General features: G+C 40.5%; 3 protein-coding genes across 3 annotated transcripts; 1 reads left to right on the top strand and 2 right to left on the bottom strand.

Moving 5' to 3' along the window:
• Positions 1 to 4,103: 4,103 nt before the first annotated feature.
• On the top strand, positions 4,104 to 6,111 carry LOC138893916 (uncharacterized). Its single transcript, XM_070178582.1, has 2 exons — positions 4,104 to 4,291; positions 5,460 to 6,111. The coding sequence occupies exons 1-2, from the start codon at positions 4,104 to 4,106 to the stop codon at positions 6,109 to 6,111; spliced, it is 840 nt and encodes a 279-aa protein (XP_070034683.1).
• Positions 6,112 to 9,181: 3,070 nt separating this feature from the next.
• LOC138893915 (uncharacterized) lies at positions 9,182 to 11,175 on the bottom strand. Its single transcript, XM_070178581.1, has 2 exons — positions 10,632 to 11,175; positions 9,182 to 9,255 (listed from the first exon to the last, which is right to left on the bottom strand). Exons 1-2 carry the CDS (start codon positions 11,173 to 11,175, stop codon positions 9,182 to 9,184), a joined length of 618 nt encoding a protein of 205 aa, XP_070034682.1.
• Positions 11,176 to 25,546: 14,371 nt separating this feature from the next.
• Positions 25,547 to 26,146, bottom strand: LOC138893914 (uncharacterized). The gene has a single exon (XM_070178580.1). It carries the CDS (start codon positions 26,144 to 26,146, stop codon positions 25,547 to 25,549), a length of 600 nt encoding a protein of 199 aa, XP_070034681.1.
• Positions 26,147 to 27,130: the final 984 nt, after the last annotated feature.

Raw genomic sequence — 27,130 nt, 5'->3', positions numbered from 1 at the left:
AAAATTAGATATGAATCATAAAATAATTAGTTGGCAATAAGAGACGCTGCCGGACTTTTGTGTAAAATATAAAAATTAACATACAAATCATTATGAATGAAATAAATACTTAATAGTAAAGTTTTAAAAATAATATCAAATAGTAAAACAAATTAAGTATTTAGTATTATTTTAATCAGGAATAAGATTGTTAAAAAATTAACAGTACGTAAAAGAGATTGTGTCGTTTTTATTTGTTTAACAGTATTAAATTAAGACATAAATCGTTATGAACACAAAAATTTTTTAATAGTATTTTTTATATGAATAATTATTAAAAATATCTAGATTAGTTTAGAAAATTAAATATAAATTTTCTTATAACCCAAAAACATTTGAAAAAAAGTTGATAGTTCAAACAAAACCCTGCCAAATTTTAGTCGAATAATCTAAGAAACTAACATATAAATAAATATTTTATTTATCAACCTAAGTAATAATATAAAAAATTTATCGATTAAATATTAATATAAAAAATATCACAATATATTTAAAGATGTTAAACAATTAAAGAGAAAAATAATTTAATTAATATTATTCAATTTACACACATCGTCATGGATCCTCCGCCAATGCATCCTGGACCTGCTGTTCTAGAGCTAATGTTGCTCCAAGGTGGCCATAGGTCTTCACACATATGGGATGGACAGTTGTTGTCCCAGACCTTCCACCCCAGACGTATAGACGATCTTTGGGAGTTCATTAGGGACTACCCACTTCATCCCCGTATAGTTACATGTCTTCAGTGGACGGGGTTTTACCAGATTATATAGATTGGTCGGTTGTAGTTCGACTGGCCCCTGATCACGTCTATGATAGAGTGGTGGAGATCGGAGACTCACACATTTTATCTACCTATCGGCGAGGCTACCATCATGCTACATGACGTGGAGGTTCTATTCGGGTTACCCGTTGATGGTATGGCTATCAGCTACCCATAAACTCTTAGGGATTATACGAGAGACGAGTGTCTACATATGTTGCAGAGAATCACCGGTTTCCAGCCTGCGAAGCCAACTGCTATGAGTGGTGCTAGTCGATTGCAGTTGTCGCCAGTTAGGCAGCATCTGGAGGTGCTGCACGCGGAGATCACGTATGACTCACCGGTAGAGGCTATTGAGCGACATACGAGGTTGTTGCTATTGATGATGTTTGGTGGTATTCTTTTCCTGAACACTTCGGGAAACCTTATTAGCTTGCGATTTTTGCATCATCTGGAGAGTCTAGATGAGTTACCTACGTACAATTGTGGTGTAGCAGTTCTAGCCTACCTTTATAGGCAGCCGTGCAGGGCTTCCATGGGCACCATGAGAGATGTCGCTAGTTTTATTTCGCTTCTGCAGGTGATAACATTATCAAAGCTCAAGCTTCCATTCAACAACAGTCCCGGGGTTAAAGTGTTGCAAAGCAGCCATGTACCTAGGTAGAGTGGCAAATGACTTATCCTAATTACCATAAACAATCTCAAACGCATGTTTACGCCCGAGAAATGCCTTTCTTTTGGTAATGGTATAGTCATATACCTGGTGGACAGATGTTATACACTCTTTAATCTTGTACCTTCTGGACGATTCAATGTATGGAATCAAGATAAGGGAAATCAAGTCAACATTCAAGTTAAATCGATTCCTGTTGAATGTGTCCATATCACAAGTGTGGTTGCCAATGTATTTCCCCATCATCCACATATTTGTTTTTAATTTTCTCGCACGCAACATCCACTTATAACCTTGAAACCATTTACGACAAATAACCTTATATACTTGAGTAGATGACTCATGAACCTCGATCTCACGACAGTGTTTTATGCTGTAAATTTGCACCGCCCTACTAAGGCGCGCTTTATCAGAAAAAGTCATATTCATTGACAACTCCGTTGGTCTAGATTCATCCCACATTGCTGTACGAATGTCATCAAGATCCCTTATGAGGGCATCCACATCTGGCATACCGGGCAACTGATCAAGGTAGGGAATCTCCCTTGAATGAAAGGGCACATGGGACTCGTACACTCTGGGTCTAACAGTTGGTGGAGTCTGCATATATGGAGCATGCTCATTTGTGGCATCATGCTCCCTCGTCAAATCAGGTTGCTCATTCTCATTCTCATCAGTAAAGCGCGTTTCCTCATCATCATCGCCCTCATCAGGGAAGGGTGTATCATCTCAAGACTCATCAACATTATTGTCATAATCACTATCATCTTCCTGACTCTGTGCATCTGCCAGATCCTGATTAAATATATCGTCTTCGGGTAACTGAGTAAGGACAAGACCATCATGTTGCTCGTTTTCACTACAAAACCAATAAAATAATGAGTTTCTCAATGTCATCCCAATATTATATATTAACTTTATCTCTTAACTTACAATTCATAATCTCTTGATAGCCCATGATGCACATTATCGAGTTGTTGATGACTCGCGGATGGACCAGCATGATCCAAACCACCAAATTCGGGCATATTCCAACTGTTGGTTGGTTCATAGCTTGTAAAATTCATATCTAGCCGGTACCCCCTTTGGAAGATATGAGTGTTAGTACGAATATGATACATAAAAAAATCATACTACAACAAGGAAAATTAAAATTTACCACTCGGCGTGTTAATTATGTAAACTTGGGGAGAAGTTATGTCCTCACTCCTCATTCGCCCGTGGAGATAAGTTTAGATTTGGCCAGACTCTTTCAAACGGAACCTGTTCGGACAAAACTGCTCCAAAAACACCACTAGATGATTGAAGGTTATCTCTATTTTGTGGAACCTCAATATTGCGGACGTCTTCAGACTTGACGTACATTTCCAACATTTTTATCACAAGAAGTTCCTGATGTTCATCCGCAGTCCTCAAAAAATCTTTCAGAGTTTCATCATTTTTTGATGTTAAACTCAACATAACAAGCAACCCTTTGCGGACTAAGAGAATATGGATATCTTTCGGTTACCTTAATATCACCCGAACGTTTACTCACACTCATTCTTTTACAAATCAAAGATACCAATCTATCGTACTCCAACGTGAATGGAAACTTAATAATACATTGTTGAGTTATTCTCCACGACAACCTCACCCCTCAATATAATGCAACCTCAATTTTTTGCTCTTTAAACATTATAGCAAAATGTAGAAAAAATTGAGTAAGCAAATATTTCGGAATGAGTAAGCAAAATACAAAGGATGCTGAAGAATGATTTTTTTGGAATGAAATTTTGAAAAAGGAATGCTGGTCCTTAAGTAAGCAAATATTCAGTGCGAGGGTACAATAATTGGTGGGTATAACACATTTATTATATGCGCTATAAGTATAGCACATGAATTACATGCGCTATACCCACCAATTATTGTGAGTCAGACAATTAATAGGTATAGCTGTATAGGATAAAATATGTTCATATTTAATGTTTGCATGAGAAAGCGACACGTGGAGCCGAAGACAGAAGACAGTCAGGACCGAATGCAATGATCTCGCTTGTTATCAGAGAAAATGATATTCATAAAGCCGAAATAAATTCCTACCACCCAATAGCATTTAATGAAGAATATCATGTAGTATTAAGTAAACGGTCCGTTATAGAGAATAAGGCATTTACTGCCTACCGTTACACATTCTTCAATAGCCCTCATAATTTTCATTTAAGAGGGGCTTGATCTTAGGACCTTGTTACCTAGGTGCAACTATAAATAATGAGCTCTACCATCATTGTAGGAGGACGAATTTTCTGACAAGCATACACTTTATTCTATTCAAAGCTCAATAACATTTTACTTTCTTGCTTATTTATATTATTCTTACTGCCTCTGGAAGCTCTGTTCCCGGTTTCAAGATCTTTATTATCTTATCTCGATTTTAACGCTAAGTCTTACATTTTTGTCTAATTCATTTATCATTTTAGGATCAAATTGATTCACTTGTCTATAAACCACATATAAATTTAATTGTACTGTTTTACGGGTAAACAGTTTGGCGCCCACCGTGGGGCTTAGACAGTTGTGTAATTGAATTGATCCCTGCAGCTATTACTAACTTGTTTGATTCTTTGTTCTTAGAAAAAATCATTAAAAATGGCAGATAACGATGTCAACATCACATACAACGTTGAGGCCCAGGGAATCAGCCTCAGCATGAAGATTCCATCAGCAATACCCGCAACGAGGGGGATGAGGCCACGCCAGTTCATGGTGGACAGTATCCATGACATGTTCGAGAGGCAACTCCTAATGGTGCTGAAGACGAGCACGTCGTTGAAACAGTAAGGATCCTGAGGGAACAACAAAAGGCCATTATGGGCCATCTCTCGCGGTAGGATCATGTCATGACGAAATTAAGGCAGGCATTGTCAGGTGCTTTCAACAACGCGAATGGACGAGGTCCAGTTCCCCTCGGTGCTTCGGCAAATCAAACAATGCAAAGGGTCGATAACAACACCCTGAGGGGCAAAGCCGGTTTTGGTAGGGCCAGGGGGAAAGCTAGCGGTTCCGGCAATAATAATGAAAATAGTCCCTTTAAAACCAAAATCATGCGGTTTATGAGAGAAATAAATGCCTGAATGGATCAAATTTTGGGCGCACCACCAGTATTGAAAAGACCGGACTCGAAGAAGTACACCCAACTGCCGTTCAAACCAAGCGTGGCATCAGAGTTGATCCCAAAACGGTTCAAAATTCCAGATGCGCCAAAGTATGATGGGACTTCGGATCCTCAGGAGCATATCACCACTATACAGCGACCGTGAAGGGGAACGATTTGGCTCCGCACGAGATCGAGTTGGTCTTATTGAATAAATTCAGAGAGACCCTCACGAAGGGGGCCCTGACATGGTATTCACTCTTGCCCGAGCATTCCATAGATTCCTTTGAGATGCTCGCAGACTCTTTCATTAAGGCCCATGCCGGGGCTAGAAAGATATAGGCCCGAAAGGCCGACATATTCAGGATTGCACAAGGAGAGTCTGAATTGCTGCGGGAGTTCGTGACCAGATTCTAGAAGGAAATGATGCTGCTACCGACCGTACCAGACAAATGGGCAGCTGAAGCATTCACTAAAGGTCTGAATCCGAGGAGTTTTGATGCTTCTCGAAAATTGAAGGAAAGTCTGCTCGAATTCCAGGCAACAACATGGGCTGATGTTCACAACCAGTACGAATCAAAGATAAGAATTGAGGATGATCAGCTCGGTTTCTCGACATCAACCAAGGGTCGAGACCGGGAGAAGAATAAAGAGAAGTCAATAGATGATTTCGACTGAGATCGACGGTCTTCAAGAGGTCAATTTCTTCCCTATGAACGGGCCGAAGGATGCGGTAAAGGTTTTCGGTTGACAGATAGATTTGCTACCAACAGGAGAACCGATCGCGACCGGAATAATAGGTCATTGTAGGATAATGAGACATTGGGTTCTCGAGATTCCTCCTATCCCAGGATTTCTGGGTACAACTTTAATGTCAGTGTGGTGGAGCTGGTGTCGGCTATAAAGAACATCAAAGAGGCACGGTTCCTGAAGATAATGAGATCCAATCCCAGCCAAAAGGATCCTAATTTGTGGTGCGAATATCATGGGACCAATGGTCACCATACAGGGGACTGTCGGCATCTGCACGAAGAGGTGGCAACATTACTGAAAAACGGTCATCTCAGAGAGTTTTTAAGTGACCGGGCTAAAAACAACTATGGCCGCAATCGTGATAATGCAGAACCTTTAAAAGAAGGAGAAAATCCCCCGTGCTTGATAATCAACATGATTTTCGGGGGGAACAAGATTAATGGGGTGACATTCTCGATAGTGAAAAAGACGAAGGTGTCAGTGACCCACAGCAAGAGACTCCGGGAAGTCGCTGAGGACGACATTACTTTCATGGAGGAAGAAGCATATGGACTGCTGCTGCCGCACAATGATGCATTGGTAATCTCTTTAGATGTCTTAGATTTGAAAATTAAACGTGTTCTGGTAGACCCAGGAAGTTCGGCCAACATCATCCAATGGAGAGTGTTGGAGCAAGCCAAGCTCACCGGAAGCATCATTCTGACCACAAAACTCCTCGCCGGGTTCAACCTAGCAAGTGTGACAACCTGAGGAGAGATCCTGCTGCCCACGAATGCCGAGGGAGTGATGAAGACGACCCTTTTCGAAGTGGTGGATGGAGATATGGGCTATAATATTATCCTAGGGAGACCATGGTTGTACGAGATAAAGGTTGTGTCATCAACATATCACTAGTTGTTGAAATTCCCAACACCTTAGGGAATTAAACAAATAAAAGGCAACCAACTAGCAGCAAGGAAGATGAATGCAATATCCGTTTCTAATAGAAAAAGGAAGGAGCATGCAGTATAGCAATTACAGGAACCGACACCTGCTCCCAAGCCGAGCGAAGTCAACCTGGGGGAAGAGTCATTAGAATCCTATCAGGTACCAAGATATTTTCAGGTACCAAAGGAAATGGATGCAATAAAATCCAAGGCGGAATAACTTGAACAAGTTGCATTGTTAGAAAAATTCTTGGAGAGGAAGTTCCACTTGGGGACAAGACTATACCCCGAGCTCAGGTCTGGATTTATCAAATTCCTTAAATTTAATGTCGATGTTTTTGCATGGTCGCTTCCGGATATGACAGGTATCCCACCAGAAGTGACCGTGCATAAACTAATCCTAGATCCTAACATCCCTCCGGTAAGATAAAAGAAATGTCCTACTGCCGAGGTCAGGAATAAATTCGTCAAAGAAGAGGTAACTCGCTTGCTTGATATTGGTTAAATCTGAGAGGTAAAGTATCATGACTGGCTAGCTAACGTAGTAGTAGTTCCAAAGAAGAATAATAAGTTTTGCATATAGGTAGACTATAAGGATTTGAATAAGGCGTGCCCAAAAGACTCGTTCCCATTGTCAAACATTGATCAAATGATTGATGCGACGACCGGGCACGAGTTAATGAGTTTCCTCGACGCTTACTCCGGGTACATCCAAATCAAGATGAACCCGGAGGATAAGGAAAAAACTTCGTTCGTAACGAACATTGGCACATATTGTTACAATGTGATGCCTTTCGGGCTAAAGAACGCCGGAGCCACTTATTAATGGCTCGTAAACAAAATGTTTGAAAATCAAATAGGGAAAACTATGAAAGTTTATATAGATAATATACTGGTTAAGTCTTTGAATGCATGTGATCATCTTAAACACCAGCAAGAGATCTTTGACATATTAAGGAAGCACAACATGAAGCTTAACCCTAAAAAGTATGCATTCAGGCTCAGTTCCGATAAGTTCCTGGGATTCCTTGTGTCGCAAAGGGGGATTGAGGTTAACCCCGATAATATTAAAGCCATCAAAGACATCCCGAACTAGCTATCAAGCATAAAAGAGGTTCAAAGGCTGGCGGGGAGACTCGCCACTGTGAGCATATTCATTTCCCGATCTTCGAAAAAATGCCATCATTTCTTTGCACTCCTCAAAAAGAAGAACAACTTTGAATGGACGCTGGAGTGTCAGCATGCTCGGTTTAGCAAAGCGAGCAAGAATTAGTGACCCGTAGCTAGGAGGTTACCCCGTTAAGGGCACAATTTGAAGAAACTAAGGCTACATGGGTTGAAGTCCATAATGCCGTTCTTGCTGCAACTAATTGTGAGGCTACTTCCGCTGAAAGGTTGAGAAATTTGGAGGCAGCCTTAAACTCCAAAACTGAAGAAGTTACTGATGTCGAGGCAAAGTGTGCCCGGTTGGAGGAGAAGCATAAGAGGACCATCGAGCATAATAGAATTTTCAGCTCCACTATCCGCGACCTTGATGTCAGCCTCCAGTAAGTTAGATTCACATGAGATAACCTTTCAACCGAGGTTGACCGGCTTAAAGAAGAACTTCAGCGCCGAGAGGCTTCCCTCGTTGTTGAAAAAATATGCTATGTACAACATGAGGAGAAAAACCTTGGAAGAGGCCAATGCGGGTGTCATTGACTTTGATGCCGAAATCGCTAAGGCCTATGAGTTGGATTCAATTGCCAAAAAGGGTCTTCTGGCCCGACCTGATGCTATCGACTCTTTTGATTCCGGTTCTGAGTTCTCGGGAACTGAAGAAGAACGGGAAGGTGATGATGCTAAAGGCTAAAATGATAAAGGCCAAGGTATTGAGCTGGCAGCGGATCCTCCCACTTCCTCTGGGGGTGCAAATGCTTCTCTTCCTCCGAGTTTCGGAGATGCAGTAGATTAGATTTTTTTCCCTTTCTTTCTAATTTTTTTTGTAGTTGTGCTGTTTGGCACATTTATTGTGAATAGAAGCACTTTTTAGTTCAAATATCGTGCGAGTTTTTCTCTTTGCATACTTTTCGCTTAAGTATTTGTGCAAGTTTTGCTCTTTGCGTCCTTTTTGTTTAAGTATTCTCGTAAGTTTTTTGCGCCGAGATATACGAGGCTTCGGTTGTATTTTTCCCCGGTAGTATTTGGATTCGGGGAATAGGTTCTTCCGAAATCAACCCTTTAATGTGAGGGTTTCATAAGAGATGGCCCTCTTATGTTTACGGTGCTCTTGAAGAGGACGTTTCATGTTCATTATGGCACTAGCATTTGAAGTACTTGTTTAACTTTCAAATGATAAAATCAATTCATCGTTCAGACAAGAAACAAAATAGAAATAAAAGGACTTTACTTTATTCCTTCCATTTTCAAAAGTACATAAACATTTTTTATGCTAAAAAGAAATTGCCATTTCTTGTGGCTAACTTGTACGACTTGTTTCTACGTGGCCGGTCGCGCAGTCCCCGATCCCGATGATACAACTAAGTTTTCGGGTTTCGTATTCCGATCGATGTGACAATTATTATTTCTATATCCTCATATCAACCCCCCCCCTCCCCCCTCCCCCCCGTGTTCGAATGTGAAGAATGCAAATTTGAACATTGGAAGCTTTACATCTTCATGGATTCCACTAGTGAATTGCTAGATAATCTTCAGTTCGATAGCAAACTTCACTTCCCCTTAGGAATTTATGCTATAGAGCCAAACATTATCTAACAGTCCCCAGTGGCTTGCACTTGCGAATGGTCGGGTAATCTTTGCTCGATAGCAAACTTTACTTTTCGGTGGGAACTTTGCTACCGAGCAAAAGACTATCTAACATCTTCATAGTGATTCTTTGCTTGCATGCCTTGTCATTATTTCTGCTGCTGAAGCTTCCTTCGTAGTATGATTTCTATTGCTACCTCGTTAAAAACCTTGCCAGAAAAACCTAATTGGGACAAAAATTGGATGAAGAGAAAAAGATTGCAGCATATATTTTCAGTATAGGCGAAGTTCATCAGCAATTGTATCTCTTGGGGTGTGCCACATTCCAGTTGCTTGGCAACTTTTTTCCATCTTGATTTTCTAACTCGTATGACCCTTTTCCGGTGACAGCTGAAACCCGACAGGGGCCTTCCCATGTTGGACTCGGCTTCCCCGCATTGAGCTCCCGGGTGTTCCGAGTTACTTTCCTTAAAACCAAGTCTCCAATAATGGAAATTGGCTCTTCGATTGTAATGTCTTTCTATTCTCTGCTTTTGGGTTATCATCCTTATATGCGCCAAGTCCCTGCGTTCATCGAGCAACTCCAAATTGACCAACATTGCTTCATTGTTTGTTTCTTCATTTGCCTGGAAATATCTTAGGGTAGGCTCTCCTACTTAGACCAGGATCAGGGCTTCTGCTCCATACACAAGAGAGAAAAGAGTCTCCCTTATGCTTGATTTGGCCATTGTTCGGTACACCTACAGTACTCCTGGCAGCTCTTCGGGCCATTTACCTTTAGTTGCTTTCAATCTCTTCTTGAGATTTTGTATAATCACCTTGTTTGTTGATTCTGCTTGACGGTTTGCACTCGGATGATAAGGTGATGATGTGATCCTTTTGATTTTCAAATCTTCAAGGAACTTTGTGACCTTTGTGCCTATAAATTGTGGTCCGTTGTCGCAGGCTATCTCTTTTGATATCCCAAATCTGCAAATTATATTTTCCTACAAGAAATCTGCCACTTCACGTTCGCCAATCTTCTGATAAGGAGGTGCTTCGACCCACTTAGAAAAATAGCCAGTTAAAATCAAAAGAAATCATACCTTATCGGGGGCCGGTGGTAGTGGTCCGACAATATCCATCCCCCACTTCATGAATGGCCATGGTAACAAAACTAAATGCAGCGGCTCTGCCGATTGATGTACCAACAGTGCGTAGCGTTGACATTTATCACACTTTTGAACATAAGCTTTGGCGTCTTGTTCCATCCGGGGCCAGTAGTATCCTGCCCTAATTAATTTTAACACCAAGGAATCCGCGCCTGAGTGATTTTCGTAGATCTCTTCGTGGATATCTCGCATAACATAATTAGCTTTGGAGGCTCCCAAACATCGGGCCAACGGGCCTTGGAAAGATCTTCTATACAATTGACCACCCTTGAAGCTGTATCGAGCTGCTTTAGTGCGCAGCACCTGAGATGCCTTAGGATCTTCAGGGAATTTTTTGTGCTTGAGATAGCAATGATCTCGTTTCTCCAGCCCCAGACCAAATTGGTCGTGTTTACCACGTAATAGCTATCCGCGTTCAATACCGAATGCGTAAGATGTACGACCGTACTAGAGTCTGATCCCTTCATATCTGTGGATGATCCAAGATTGTCTAGCGCATCTGCTTCCACATTCTCCTCCCTCAGGATATGCATAATTGACCATTCCCAGAACCGAGCGAGCAGAGCCTGGACTTTCATTACGTATTGCTGCATGCGTTCCTCTTTAGCTTCGAAGATCCCGTAGACTTGATTTACCACCATTTGATAGTCACATTTGATTTCTATGACCTCAGAGTCCAGTCCCCGGGCCAATTCCAGCCCTTCAATCAAAGCTTCATACTCTGCTTCATTGTTAGTCAGAGGAACAATTCTTATGGCCTGCCTTAGGGTTTCTCCCGAGGGCGTGGTTAACACTATGCCGAGCCGGGACCCCTTCACATTGGAATCTCCGTCTATGAACAAGGTCCAAACTCCTGATGTTGATTCTGACACCATTACTGCTTCTTTAGTAGCCAAAGGTAAAAGTACCGGACTAAAATTGGCCACAAAGTCGGCTAAAACTTGTGACTTAATCGCAGTCCTTGGTTTATATTCTATGTCAAATTCACTCATTTAGTTGGCCCACTTGGCCAGCCTACCTGAGAGTTCATGTTTATGAAGAATATTCCGCAGGGTAAACGTGGTCACCACAACTATCGGGTGACATTGAAAATAAATACTTAGCTTTTGAGCAACGACTACGAGGGCTAAGGCTAATTTTTTCAGATATGGGCAGCGAGTTTCTGCTCTCGTCAAAATTTTACTTACATAATAAATAGGAGATTGCGTACCTTCGCCCTCTCAGACTAAAACAACACTTCCGCTACCTCCGAGACCACTAAGTAAATCAGTAGTTGATCACCTTCCTCCGGTTTTAACAATAACAGAGGACTTGACAAATATCTTTTAAGATCCTTCAAAGAAGGCATCGTCCTTGGTTGGTGTAACTAGCTCAACAGATTGAGCATTCTGTTGAGCTGATGAAGGTCGTCGTCTTCTATGTAGAGAAGCCTCCTCATCACTGGCTTCCCCATCATCGTCAATCACCACGGTTTCAGGAACTGGCTCGGGCGCGACACTCATCTCCACGACATTCGAGGATAGCTCAGACGCTGCATTCTGCCTTTTTGTTCTTTCCTCCGACCGCGGAGGAGCGTCGTCTTTTTGGTTGCTTGTTATCCTGCCGGGGGACTCAGAGAAGAAGCACTTGCGCTGGAAGAAGGACCGACTACACCTGTCCAAGTGAAAGCCTCCTGCAGCAACCTCGCCGCATCAGCAAGATCAGCCAAAACGTCTTCCTCGGGGACAACAACTGAACCCTGAGGTATACCTGAATTCAACAAGAGAAAGAGGTTAATCAAATTTCTTATACGAAAGGAAAAAACAAGATGAGTTCAACTTACCATGATTTTTGGCCTTCCACCCATATTTAAGGGCTAGTTCTTTCCACGTACGGGTCTCGAGCGTAGTAACGTCCAAAATATTTTGGATCCACTAGTCCAAGTCTTCAACCCTCGGTGGAACCCACTGAGTTGCTGAAACAAGTGAAAGAAGAGGAATCAGTAACAACACGGGGTGATCTTTAACTACAAGAAGAGACAAGAGATGAACTTACGAGTATGGTTCCACAATTCCGGAAAGGATGAAGCCGTGGCCGAAATGATGTCCCTGGTGGAAACTTCAATGAACCGTTCCATCCATCCACGGTCGTTGTCATCATCCATGCTAGCTAGCTGAGCATGGTGGCCACTTTTGCTCAAATTTATCATTCCCCCGCGAAAATTATTTGGGGAATAAAGGTTCATTAATCGAGCTAGGGTTAGCTCTTCTCTCGTTTCCTGGCACAGACGCCGATGACAAGCGAATGTCCTCCACACAGAAGGACTTACTTGTGCTAGGCATACCTGGTAACGGATGATGAACTCCACAATAACGGAGTCAAGCTCCCCACTCAAAGAGAATGGCCCCAAAGTGAAGGGATACATGTAAAAATATGTGAAACCCTTCTTGGGTAAGGTTATCCGCTCCGCCAGATCAGGAGCGATAATGTCTAAATCATGGCAATGACAGTCGTTCTTCACGGCAGAAATACTGGAAGGACAGATAAAAGAAGGGTACACGCCAACAGCCCACGTACGAGGGTTAGCGGAAGGATACTTCTCTTTGAAATCTTTAGTTGTGACAAGACTTCTTGGGATGATGGTGCTCACCGTATGAGGAGTAGCACCATCAGCTTTACCTTTCTTCTTTGAGGAACTAGGGTTTTTGGAAGAAGAAGCCATTTTTATTAGAAGGAAGGAAAAGGTTTTCTCTGAAGAAGAAGGTTAGAGAAAATTGAAGACAAATGCAAAGTGAGTAAAGAGAGTTTGAGAAAGTTTGGAAAATTATGAAGTGTAAATGAAGAAGTTTGATGCGTATAAGTAAATGAATATGCGGCTAAAATCGTGATCATAATTACCTCGATAACCGGCAAAAGTGGTGCTGAATCATGGGATGACGCGTGTTTGGAGCATTAAATGCGGAGAGACGTGCGTCTAATCAACCGCCAGAGGGGGGTCAGAGAATTTTCCGCCGAAAAAGGTATCTCTACCAACTTTTCGATAACACAAAGTTATGCCACCGGAAAGCAGGGGGGACTATCTGTATAGGATAAAATATGTTCATATTTAATGTTCGCATGAGTAAGCGACACGTGGAGCCAAAGACAGAAGACAGTCGGACCCGAAGGCTTTGATTTCGCTTGTTATCGGAGAGATTGATATTCATAAAGGCGAAATAAATGCCTACCACCCGGTAGCATTTAATGAAGAATATTCTGTAGTATTAACATGATCCGTTACAGAGAATAAGGCATTTACTGCCTACCGTTACACATTCTTCAATGGCCCTCATAATTGTCATTTAAGAGGGTCTTGATCCTAGGACCTTGTTCCCTAGGTGCAATTATAAATAATGAGCTCTACCATCATTGTAGGGTGACGAATTTTCTGACAAGCATACACTTTATTCTATTCAAAGCTCAATAATATTTTACTTTCTTGTTTATTTATATTGTTCTTACTGCCTCCGAAAGCTCTCTTCCCGGGCTCAAGATCTCTATTATCTTATCTCAATTTTAACGCTAAGTCTTATATTTTTGTCTAATTCATTTATCATTTTAGGATCAAATCGATTCACTTGTCTATAAACTACGTATAAATTCAACTGTACCGTTTTACGAGTAAACAATGGCACATGAAATTGATGTGCTATACCTTAACAGACGAACGTGCTGTTAAGGTATAGGGCATGAATTTCATGCGCAACATATAAAAAGGTCACCGGATATTTTTTTTTTATCTATTTTGGTACTTTAAACAAAAAGACATCATTTTGGTTCCGAACTCGTTTACGTCATACCAACCCCCTCCCTCGAGTATCGAATTTTTTTAATTTTAAAATAATAATAATAATAATAATAACAACAACAACTTTGAATTAGCTTTTTAAGTTTAACTAAGCCTAAATTTCACTTTTTTACTTTGTAACCGAGTCAGGTTCAAGTCTCACTGCCTACAAGTGAGAGGGCCACGCATGAGAGGGTATTATCTAATACCTACATTGAATGAATACTAATCCCTGAGGGTGTCCATGATACCGTATGGCACGGTTTTTAAAACCTTCAGTACAATAATTTGTATTCGATTTTTAAAACACAATATCATTACCATACCCAATTAATTTGGTATGGTTCGGTATTTATAAGTTTGGTTTTGGCAATATATTATACGATAAATTGGTAACTGTGGTTGTTCAATTTAGACTAAAATCAATTGAGCCAAAAAAGGCATTACTACATGACTTTGCTTGCCTGGTTGCTGTATCTAGGCCTTCGTGCAATTTTGCAATAAAAAGCCAAAACTGTCTATGGACAAATAATTGGAAATGCGAGGTAAAAATATACTATGTCCAAACATATAATTCCAAATAGAAACAATCACATCATTTGTACTTGAATGTTCTACTAGATTAAATATTATCTGAATCTTTATTCAATTATATGTAAGATTGAAAGATAACAGTCAACATCAAATATGGTTAAACCATATTTTCAAAGCCGAAGAGCACATAATATACCTATATATATATATATATATATATATATATATATATATATATATATATATATAGGTATATATATAAAGTGTACATGTAATTAGCTTGTTTTTATGGTAATTGATATTTTAATTTTTTTATTTATAAATATCGAATGCCGTATCGAATAGCAAGGTTTTTTCTAAAATGCACATCGAATACCAAAATATCGATATAAAATTTTTATAATTTTTATGGCGATACGATACTTCGGTATTTACCAAAGTATGGGCAGCCCTAACTAATCCTTGATAAATAAAGGGAGAAAATGTGTGAATCTGTCAAACTAATCCCTAATTGTCAGTCACACACTTTATGTTTTGGGGGAGGCCTAGTGTGTTAGGGGCATAGCTCTTTGAAATTGGACATGACATGACTGGCAAGGATTTGGCATGATGGACTTGTCATTAGCATATGTGCGGGTGAAATAAACATGTGGGACAAAAGGGTCGCAAGTGCAAAGCCAAGGTGTGTCGGATGACACCAAAGCATGAAGTTGGATGCGTGCAAGTATGAGCCCAAGTTCTTGAGGGAGGAAAGACGTACTTAGCAAGGGCTTGACAAGGCAGTGTGTGCAAGTGAAGGCGCCATGGCATGGCATAGGTGCCAGACATCATTGACATAGGCACTCTAGCGTGTGACATGTGCCAAGGTAGGGCTAAGCTATGACAAATCAAGGCGAGCTAATAGAAAAGGCTAAGGAAAGCTAAGGCAAGGCTAGCTGAGGCAAAAAATAGGCAATATCATGGATGAAACAAGAGTTGGCACAATGCAAGTTGAACCTCGACCAAGGCAGGTGCGAGGGTATTGGAGATGGCATGTGCGAGAAATCATGAACTATGGGCGTGCGAGCATGGAATTGGCGGAAGGCAGTGTCAAGATGTCAAGGTTGGGCGCAAAGTAGCCTTGGGTGCACAACAGTTGAGCAACATACGCACGTGGAAGTGGTCGGGCAATTTCTTTTATTTTGTAACTGCTTGTAGCCATTGTGTTATATTTGTAGCCTTGTAATTCGTGGGAGGAATGACCTATGTAGTATAGGCCAAGGTCTTGAGGGAGGTAATACATACTTGGCAAGGTCTTGACAAGACAATATGGGCAAGTGAAGGCATCATGGCATGGCATCGGTGCCAGACATCATTAACATAGGACCTCTACCGTGTGACAGGTGCCAAGGTCGGGCTAAGCTATGACAAATCAAGGCGAGCAGATGGAAAAGGCTAAGCAAAGCTAAGGCAAGGCTGGCTGAGAAAAAAAAAGGCAATATCACGGGTGAAACAAGAGTTAGCATAATGCAAGCTAAAACTCGGTCAAGGCAGGTGCAAGGGGTACTGGCGATGGCATGTGCAGAAAATCATGGACTATGGGCGTGCGATCATGAAATTGGTAGCCGAAAGTATCAAGATGCCAAGGCTGCGTGAAAAGCCAACCTTGGGTGCACAACAGTTGATCACCGCACACACACATGCAGCGCACATTGGAGCAGTTGTGCAATTATTTTTATTTTGTAACTGCTTGTAACCATTGCGTTATCTTTGTAGCCTTGTAATTCATGGGAAGAATGGCCTAAGTAGTTAGGGGTATGAATTAAATGTTAGAAACTAATTAGCCTTTAGCCTGACAAGTGGCATAAGTTGTAGATGACATGTGTTCTTGTACCATCAAGTGCTAAAGGTTGTCACATGTGCAATAAAGGTATGCCCTTGACATAGTCAGATTTGTACGGGAAGTTCGTTAGAAAATTTCATAAAAATGAAGCTAGTATGTGAGGGTTTCTAACAATTGTTCGTAAGGAGCTAGGGCTTGGCTTGGGCGAGTCTTAGTGTTGGCTTAGAATGACTTTTGTTCTTTGCCAAGTATGTGGTCATGAGCAAGTGAGAATTTTTTTGTATATTTTAAAATTAATACAAAGGTTTGGATTTTCTCGTATTTGCTTTATGTTTTATTAATTCGGTGCCTAAAACTAAGTTAAATTTAGAAGCACTAAAATTTCGCTAATGTTAGGGAAGGCTTTGCCGCATGAAGGTGAACCTCGGCCTTAGAAAGATTAACCCTATGACAACTAGGATTAAAGCATAGTGGTTACTGTAGCATACGAGAAAAATGGTTGGTGGAATGAAGGGTGGAGCAGTTGGAGGCGCTCATCGGGCAAGTGCATGAGTCGGTGAGTTGATCTTTGTCTTTGCAAGAATGGCACGTCTAGAGGCATATTATGCTCTCAAAATGCTGCTAATGAGTAAAATGAGTCCATACGCAAGGACAAGGAAGATCTGCATTTAGAGGTGCTCCTACTTCTAATTGCTTTAAGTGTTACTGTCTCTAAAGGTGAGGATCGTACCAAAGTGAAGATTCCTAAATCGGGTGAGTTGGTATTTGTATTTATGAGAATGGCACATGTAGAGGTAGATTACACTGAGTCTCAAAATGATGACAAGGCAGAAATTGAGTCGATACGCAAGAAGGAGGAAGATTTGCATTTAGAGGTGCTCATACTTCAAACGGCTTTAAGTGCTATTGCCCCTAGAGGTAAGTATTGTGCCAAAGTGAAGATCGATGAACCAAAGGCTTATGGTGGCGCGATGAGTGCCAAGGATTTGAAAATTTTCCTTTGGAATATATAGTAGTATTTCCATGCTTCTCATGTGCTAGTCGAAGAAAAGGTGACCATCACAACTATGTACAACTATGTACAACTATGTACTTGAACGATGATGCAAAGGTGCAGTGGTGGACACAGGTTCAAAAGTGGAAAGTACTAGCTTGTACAAGATTGAAACTTTAGATATGTTAAAGAAGGAATTGATGGGACAGTTCTTTACAAGAAATTCGTCTTGAATTGCTAGAGAATGGCTGCGACATTTGAAATAAAGCAGCACAATGAGGGATTATGTCAAGGACTTAAGTTCATTGATTATGAACATGAGCAACATGGCAGAGGAGGACAAGTTGTACTATTTCATGAGTGGCTTGTAGAGTTGAGTGCAATTAGAGTTGAGAAGGCAGAATGTTCAAAGCCTCTCTAGTGCTATTGCAGCGACAAACGCGTTTGGTGACTTCAATTTGGATGATGACCCTATTAAATCTTCACATTCAAAGTCAAATGGAAGGAAGGAAAAAGGGACGGAATAGAACGAAACTGGGGAGACCCATGATGCCGAAGAGGAAGTTAATGCCCACAATAGAAGGTAAGCAGAGACTTCCAATACATATCACATTTGAAGAAGGAATGCTCGGTGAAGGAACAAGTGAATGCACTGATGGCTGCAGAAAGGTAAATACAATGGTGGCAGATGTAGAAAGAGACCAAGGGGCAATGCTTTTCAACTCCTTATGACTCAAAACTAAGTTGGTCTCGAAATTGGACATAGCATGACTGTGGCAAGGATTTGACATGATAGCCTTGTCATTGGCTAATATGTAGATGAATCGACATGCAGGACAATATGGGTGGTATTGTCAGTGGCATCAATTAGTTGCAAGGCCAAGATGTGTCGGATGACACCAAGGCATGATGTTTGTTGCGTGAAAGTATGGGCCAAGTCTTAAGAGAGGCAAGACGTACTTGGCAAGCGCTTTACAAGGCAGTGTAGGCAAGTGAAAGCATCATGGCATGTCATGGGCGCGCGTACACTAGCATGTGGCAAGTGCCAAGGTCATTCTAAGATATAACAAATCAAGACGGTCTGGACAAAGGCTAATAAAGCTAAGACAAGGCTAGCTAAGGCAAAAGATAGTCAATGTCATGAGTAAAATAAGAGTTGGCACAATGCAAACTGAAACTCGGCCAAGGAAGGTGCGAGAGGCATTGGCGATGGACGTGTACGGTAAAGTCATAGACTACGAGCGTACAAGAATAGAATCGGGGGGAGGGAATGTCAAGATGCCAAGGTTGGTCTCAAAGGCTGCCTTGGGCACACAACGACTAGGCAACACATGCACATGCAACGCACATGGGAGCGGTTGGGCGGTTTTTAAAATTTTGTAGCATCTTATAATTGTGTTTGCATTATCTTTACAGCCTTATAATTCGTGGGAAGAATGACCTAAGTATTTGGGATGTCAACTAAATGTTAGGAACTGATTATCCTTGAGCCCAACAAGTGGCATAGCTATAGAATACATGTGTTCTTGAGTTGTCAAGTGTCAATGACTATCACATGTGCTACAAATGTGTACCTCTAGACTTAGTTAGATATGTATAAGAAATTTGTCAGGAAATTTTATAGAATGGGAGCTAGAAAGAAACGTGAGGGTTTCTAATGAGTGGTCCTAAAGAGATAGGGCTTGGCTTAGGCGAGTCTTAATGTTGACCTAATACGACTTGTGTTCTTTGCCAAGTAGAATGAGTTATGATCGATCTGTGGTCATGAGCAAGTGAGAATCCCTTTATATATTTAATATTAATGCAAATGTTAGAATTTTTTCGTATTCATTTTATATTTTTTAAATACACCTAAAACTAAGATAAAGCCAAAGACGCTAAGTTTTGGCTAAATGTTGAAAAATGCTGAGTTTAGTTGGGACTTGACGACTGCACGAAAGTGAACCACGGTCTTAGAAAGATCACCCATGTGGAACCTAGAACCCTTGAACTACTTTAAACTTCTAAGTGGTATTAATACCACCTTTTTGGCCATCTTAAATGGAAAGTGTTTTGCACTTCGAAGAAGTGAGTGAGAAGCCTAAAATTTAATCAAATAATAAATTATTTTTTATTTGTTTTATTAAAATAAATTCCCTTTTATTTTTATTTTCCTCCTTTTTTTCCTTTTTTTTGTTTTTGTTTTTTTCCTTTTCCTTCTTATTTCTTTTAACATCCCTGCTCCTCCACCACTTTCACACTAGACTCTAATAAGTTGAAGAAAATTTCAATCAGATTCAACTGGAAAGTGAAAAACCATGGTGAGTAAAACTTCCTTTTTTCCTTTCTTAATCTCCAACTTTATGCAGTATAAAATTTTTGACTTCTTTCCACAACATGTAGTCCTTCTGAAGGGATCTTCTATCTATCCCACCGCCGAGGTCTTACACGACCCGAAAGTGTCTCAACAACGGATTAAAGAATCCTTTGACCGGAAGAGGGCTCGTGCTGCCGCTCTTGCTTCCAGTGAAGGTGCATATTCCTTGACTCCCCAGCCCAAGGGGAAAAAACTAAAAAGAAAACATACCTCCAAGGCCGAGGCTCAGGAGAAGCCTCTAGTCATAGAAGAAATCCCGGTAGGATCGACCACAATGGTCCTTGATGAAGAAGAAATCAAGGACGATGATGAAGAAATTTCTCTTCAAAGAAGAAGAAAATGAAGAACTCTTTACTGAGTTCAACTTGGTTGAGAACACTGAATCCCGCTTCTAGGCTCCAGTTGCTTCTTCTGGTCAAAAGGGTTCCACTTCTGATGCTCCTCTACCTTCTAGTTCAACACCAGCTCCTGTATTACCAGTTTCTGCCTTGCCACTGGTCCCAACTGAATAAGAGTAAAATGTGCGTCCCAACCGAACAAGAGGAAAATATATGTTCCCCATGATCACCTGAATAAGGGAACATAGAAAATGCCTATCCGGCGTCCATCCGCAACCCTAACAGTAAACATAGTGTTACCTTTTCAGTTTTGGATGAATTCCACTTGCTTTCCAAGTCAGTGTGAGTGCCCAACTATTTGAAGCCTTTGGCTTCAGATAAAGACTGGAGAAAAATGGATGCTCTTTCTGGTGAATGTTTGATTAATAACATCATGCATCTTACTGCTCAGGTATCATCTTATTCTTATCTTTTTCTTTTACACTTGTTAACCATTGTCTTCAATAAAATTAATATTTGACTTTACAGGCTAACCTCCTAACCTCAGAGGGCTTACAGAAGATGATCCTAGACAAAGAGGCACTTGCTTCCGAGCGGGATCAAATTGGTGCTGAACGGGACCGACTCGCTGAGTGCCTCTCGGATTTAGAGGCAAGGCTTGCTCAGATAGGTGAACTTCAAGCCCGATTGGAGGAAATTGAACAAGAAAATATGACCCATAGCCAAGAAGCCACTCAGTTGCATGCTGAGCTTGCTGAGTTGCAGGACATTGTGACTTCGGCAGTGGAACGCGAGTCTGCTTCCATAGAAAAATCAACAACCTGGAAGCAAGCTTATGTTCCAAAATAGAGAAAGCTACTGCGGCCAAGGAGAAGAGGGAAGAATGGATGAAAGGCTCAAAAGGGTCATGGAACAAAACCGCGAATATACGAAGACCAATACTGACCTTTGCCAGACTTATGGTATCTTGAAGGTTGATAATGATTAGATGCAATATAAAATCCAAAAGCTCCAAGTCAAACTTCAGATCAAGAGGATTCTTTCTTGATTGAGAAAATTCATACAGTTTATCACATGAGGAGAAAAACTTTCGAGGATGCTAGAGAAGGTATTTCAAATATAGACGACTGCATTGCTGAGGCCCTTAATTTGGAAAAAACTTCCTTCGAGAATATTCCTGCCCGGTGCACTGCTTCAAGCTCCTCGAGCACTTGTTCTGGGTACTCAGAAATCTAGGGGGAAGCTGAAGAAGGAGAAGATAAGGATGGAGGTGCTAAACCTGATGCTGACCAACCTTCATCCCCGAAAGATGCAACGGGGACTTCTCATCCTCCGGACTCTGTTATTAAAGAAAACTAATGTATTTTCTTTCCTTTTTGTAATTATGTCAGAATGTTTGTTGAGTTCAACATTTTTGAAATAAAGAAGATCTTTTACTTAACTATTGTGCAAAAGACATCTTTTTATTTTTCCATTGATAAAGTTTTGGAATTTTTACATCCGATTAACTTTAATATCAGGCATTCATACTTACGGGTTTTACCCTTTAATTATGAGGGTTTCATAAGAGAGGGGCCTTATATTTATGTTGTTCTTGAAGAGGACATCTCTGTTTATTCCAGCACTTGCATTTGAAGTTTAAGTAGCATTCAAATGAAAAAGACCAATATTGTATCATTTGGACAAGAAATAAGATAAAAACAAAAGGATTTTAATTTATTCTTTTCGTTTCCAAAAGTACATTTACATGAGCAAAAATATATACATTCGCTTAATTAACTAAAGCCGCCAATACATCTGGCTAACTTGTACTACTTATTTCTACGGGGCTGATCATTTAGTCCTCGGTCCTTACTCGAGGCCTTTCAAAGCAACTGATCTTTTAAACTTTTAAGTTCAAGATAAAATCCCGGTTCTAGCAGTCCCTGGTTTCATTGACGCTTTTAGTATTATAATATACAATAATTCCTCCAGTGTTTGGATGCAAAGCATGAGAATTCGAAAACTGGAGTTCTTGCTGTTATCAACGATCCTTCTTCAGAGTATGTTTTACGTTGCTGCCTCATTAAAAACCTTGTCAGAAAAATCTATTTGGGACAAAAACAGGACAAAGTAGAAAAGGGTGCAGTGCATACCTTCAGTATCATCAAGGATCTTCAATAGTAATACCTTTTGAGGTGAGTTACATTCCAATTTCTCGGTAATTTCACTCCATCTTGATTTTTCAGTTGATATGACCCTTTACCGTTTATAGCTGAAATCTCGTAAGGTCCTTCCCAGGTTGGTCCCAACTTTTTAGCATTGACTTCTCAGGTATTATGAGTTACCTTCCATAAACCAAGTATCCAACTTTGAAATAACGAAGATTTTCTCTACGATTATAGTATCGTTCCCTCCTTTGCTTTTGTGCCACCATTCTTACATAAGCTAAGTTCTGACGCTCCTCGAGTAAGTCCAACTTAATCAACATTGATTCATCATTCTCCTGCTCGTTTGCTCGGGAATACCTCATGGTCGGTTCCCCAATCTCCACTAAAATCAGAGCTTCCACACCGTACACAAGGAAAAAAGGAATTTCTCTTGTGCTCGACTTTGCCATTGTTCGATATGCCCATAATATTCTCGATAGCTCTTCCAGCCATCTGCCTTTAGTATCCTCTAATTTTTTTTGAGGTTTTGAATTATCACCTTGTTGGTTGACTCACCTTGACCGTTAGTACTTGGGTGGTATGGGGAGGATTTGATCCTTTTAATCTTCAATCCCTCTAGGAATTTTGTAATCTTTAGAACCTATAAATTATGGCCCCTTGTCACAAGCAATTTTTTTGGTACTCCAAACCGACAAATGATATGATCCCAAATGAAATCAACACTTCTCGCTCTCCAATTTTCTTGAAAGCACCTGCTTCAACCCACTTAGTGAAATAATCAGTCAAAACTAAAAAGAATTTTATTTGCCCGGGCCTTTGAGGCAAAGGAACGACTATATCCATCTCCCATTTCATGAGTGGCCACGATGACAACACTAAATACAAAAGCTCCACCGGCTGATGCACCAATTGAGTATGATGTTGGCACTTATCACATTTTTGTACAAACGCCTTTGCATCTTGTTCCAGCCAATAATAACCAGCCCTTATTAATTTGAGCACCAATGAATCCGCACCAGAGTGATTTTCATAAACTCCTTCGTGAACTTCTCTCATCATATAATCAGCCTCTGATATTCTTAAACACCGAGCCAACAGGCTGTGAAAAGACCTTCAGTTCAGTTGTCCATCAATGAGATAATACCAGACAACCTTTGTTCGTAATGCCCGGGAGGCTTTAGAATTTTCAGAAAACTTTTCATGCCTTAAATATTCTATAAACTCGTTTCTCCAATCCTAGATTAGGTTGGTTGAGTTAACTTTGCAGTAGCCATCCACGTCTAGGACTGAATGCAATAGTTAAACAACTGCACTAGAATCAACTCCTTTCATTTCTCTGGACAAACCTAAATTGGCCAACGCGACAGTCTCCAAATTTCTTTCTCTTGGGATATGGATCACCGACCACTCCGTGAACCGGGAGAGTAAAACTTGATCTTTATTCAAGTACTGCTGCATGCACACTTCTTTGGCATTAAAGATTCCATATATTTACCACCAGCTGGGAGGCGCACTTTACATCAATCACCTTAGAGCCTAGTCCTCGGGCTAATTCAAGTCCTGCAACCATAGACTCATACTCGACTTCATTGTTAGTCAATGAAACAGTTTTAATGTCTTGTCTCAGGGTTTCTTCCGAGGAGTGATTAGTACTATCCCGAGACTAAAACCTTTTATGTTGGGGGCTTCATCCGTAAGCAAGATCCATACACCGAAAATAGTTTTCGATACCAGAACTGCTTCTTTAGCAGCTAAAGGTATCATTCCCGGACTAAAACCAGCCACAAAGTCAGCCAAAACTTGTGACTTAATTGCAGTCTGAGGTTTATATTCAAATCAAATCCACTAATTTCAACTTCCCATTTAGCCAATCGACCTGATAATTCAGGTTTATGAAGGCCATTCCTCAAGGAAAAAGTTGTCACAATAGCTATTGGATGATAATGAAAGTAGGGTCTAAGCTTTCGAGAGGCGACTACAAGAGCTAAAGCCAACTTTTTAGGTATGGATAACGTGTTTCTGTACGTTATAGTATTTTACTAACATAATATATAGGGAATTACGTACCTTCTTCCTCTTGGACTAGGAATTCACTCACCACAACCTCCGATACCGCTAAATAAATTAATAATTGTTCCCTCTCCTTTGGTTTAGACATTAACGAAGGACTGGACAAATACCTCTTCAAATCTTTCAACGCTTGCTGGCATTTTGTAGTGCACGAGAAGTCATTCTTCTTCTTCAATAGTGAAAAGAAACTGTGACATTTCTCCGATGACCTCGATATGAATTTGCTAAGGGCCGCCAACCTGCCGGTTAACCTTTTCACCTCCTTTACACTTTTCAGTTGGTTAGGGATATCTTCTATGACCTTAATTTTGTCAGGGTTTACTTCAATTCTTCTTTGAGAAACCAAGAAGCCAAGAAATTTCCTGGACCCAACTCGAAAAATTCACTTTTCCGGATTGAGATTTATGTTGTACTTCCTCAAGATGTCGATTGTTTCTTGCAAGTGGGTCAAATGATCCCCTGCACTAAGAGACTTAACCAACATATTGTCAATATAAACTTCCATGGTTTTACCAATTTGACGTTCAAATATCTTATTAACGAGCCTCTAATAAGTGGCTCCGACATTTTTAAGCCCAAAAGGCATCACATTATAGCAATATGTGCCAAAATTTGTGATAAATGAGATTTTTTTATAGATCCTCTGGGTGCATCCTAATTTGATTATACCCAAAGTAAGCATCTAGAAAACTCATCAACTCATGCCCATCCATATCATCAATCATTTGGTGGATATTTTGGCAATGGAAAAGAATCCTTCGAGCAAACCTTATTTAGATCTTTATAGTTTAAGCACATTCTAAGCTTATTATTCTTTTTTTGTATAACTACTACAATAGTTAACCAATCAGGATAACTTACATCACAAATTGAACCTATATTTAGTAACCTGGTTATCTCTTCTTTAACAAACTTGTTCTTGACCTCGGCTATTGATCATTTTTTCTGCTTTATCAGAGGAAAATTAGCGTCCAAACTTAACTTGTGGACAGTCACTTCCAGTGGAATACCTGTCATGTCTGAATGAGACCATGCAAAACAATCAATGTTAGTTTTAAGAAATTCAATAATTCTAAACCTGAGTTCTGGGCTCAACCCCGTTCCTGTAAACCTTCATTTCCAGGAACTGTGCGATTAAAGCGATTTGTTCAAGCTCTTCTATGGTTGACTTTGTTGCATCCACTTCTTCCGGTACCTGGAAAGACCTGGACACCTGGTAAACATCCGATGTTTCTTCCTCTCCATTGTCCTTTACTGGTACTGGAACAGAAGTTGACACCGGTTCCTATAGTTGCTATTTGCTAATTTCCTCTGCCTTGCTTCTAGATAAGGTGACTGCATTCATTTCCCGTGCATCAGGTTGATCACCCCTAATCTGCGTGATCCCATCCGGTGTTGGGAACTTTTGAAATTGATGATATGTTGATGGCACAACTTTCATTTCGTGGATCCATGGCCTACCAAGAATCACATTGTAGTCCATATCGCCATCCACAACTTCGAACAAGGTGAATTTCGTCACCCCTTCGGCATAGGTAGGTAACACAATCTCCCCTTTGGTTGTTACACTTGTTAAGTTAAACCTAGCCAAAAGCTTTGTCTCCAGAACTATGTTTCCGATTAGTTTTACTTGTTCCAAAACCCTTAATTGGATGATACTGACTGAACTATCGGGATCAACCAACACAAGTTTAATTTTAAAATCTAAAACATTAAGAGATATTACCAGAGCATCATTGTGCGGTAAAATAAGACCGTTCGCATCTTCCTCCGTGAAGGTGATTTTGTCATCTTCAGAAGCTTCCTGGATTTTCTTGCCATGAGCGACTGATATCTTCATCTTTTTAGCTATCGAAAAAGTCACCCCATTTACTTCAACCCCACCAAAAATCATGTTAATCGTTAGGCGGGAAGACCATATGTTTGGTTTTTTTGGTTTCATTGCATCTCGACTCCTCCCATAGTTGTTCTTAGCTAGGTCACTTAAAATTCTCTTAGATGACCATTTTTCAATAGTATTGCAACCTCTTCACGAAGATTCCGGCAGTCCCCAGTCCTAAGACCATGTATTCCGTGGAATTCACACCACAAATTAGGATGCCTTTGATTGAGAACTGATCGAATTGGTTTTGAGAGCCTTGCCTCCTTGATATTTCTCATAGACGAAACCAACTCTACCAAACTCATGTTGAAATTGTAATCTGATAACTGGAATATCCTAAATCCGAGACCCCAATGGTTTCTTATCCTGCAAAGTCCTATTCTGACCACAATCCGTCCTTCTATCCAGTTTAAATCTTTTTAGTGACTAAAAACCTTTTACTCCATGCCTATTAGATTTTTCATTTGATAAATAAGGTTAGAAATGACTCCTGGGATGATCTCCGAACTTTTCCTGATTTCGATCACGTCTACGACCCTTGGATGACACCGAAAAACTCAATTGATCATCTTCAATTCTGATTTTCGATTCATAACTATTATGGACATTAGCCCATGTGGTTTCCTAAAATTCCAACAGGCTCTCCTTCAACTTCCTCGAGGTATCAAAGCTTAAAGGATTGAGGCCTTTGGTGAATGCCTTTGCTGCCCATTCATCCGGTACTGTCAACAATGGCTTCCTTTCCTTTTGGAATCGGATCACAAATTCTCGAAGCAATTGTAATTCTCCTTGAGAGATTTTGAATATATCTGACTTTCTGGCTTGGACTTTCCTTGCCTCAGCATGAGCCTTTATGAAAGAATTTGCAAGCACTTTAAAAGAATCAATTGAATGTTCAGGTAAAAGAAAATACCACGTTAAAGCTCCCTTCGTTAGGGTTTTGCCAAATTTCTTTGGCAAAACATATTCGATCTCATGCGGAGCCAAATCATTTCC

The sequence above is a fragment of the Nicotiana tomentosiformis genome, chromosome 6 (assembly GCF_000390325.3).
Source record: "Nicotiana tomentosiformis chromosome 6, ASM39032v3, whole genome shotgun sequence".
Lineage (NCBI taxonomy): Eukaryota > Viridiplantae > Streptophyta > Magnoliopsida > Solanales > Solanaceae > Nicotiana > Nicotiana tomentosiformis.
Note: the sequence above shows the minus strand (reverse complement) of the source record. Positions and strands in the feature narration are given on the sequence as shown.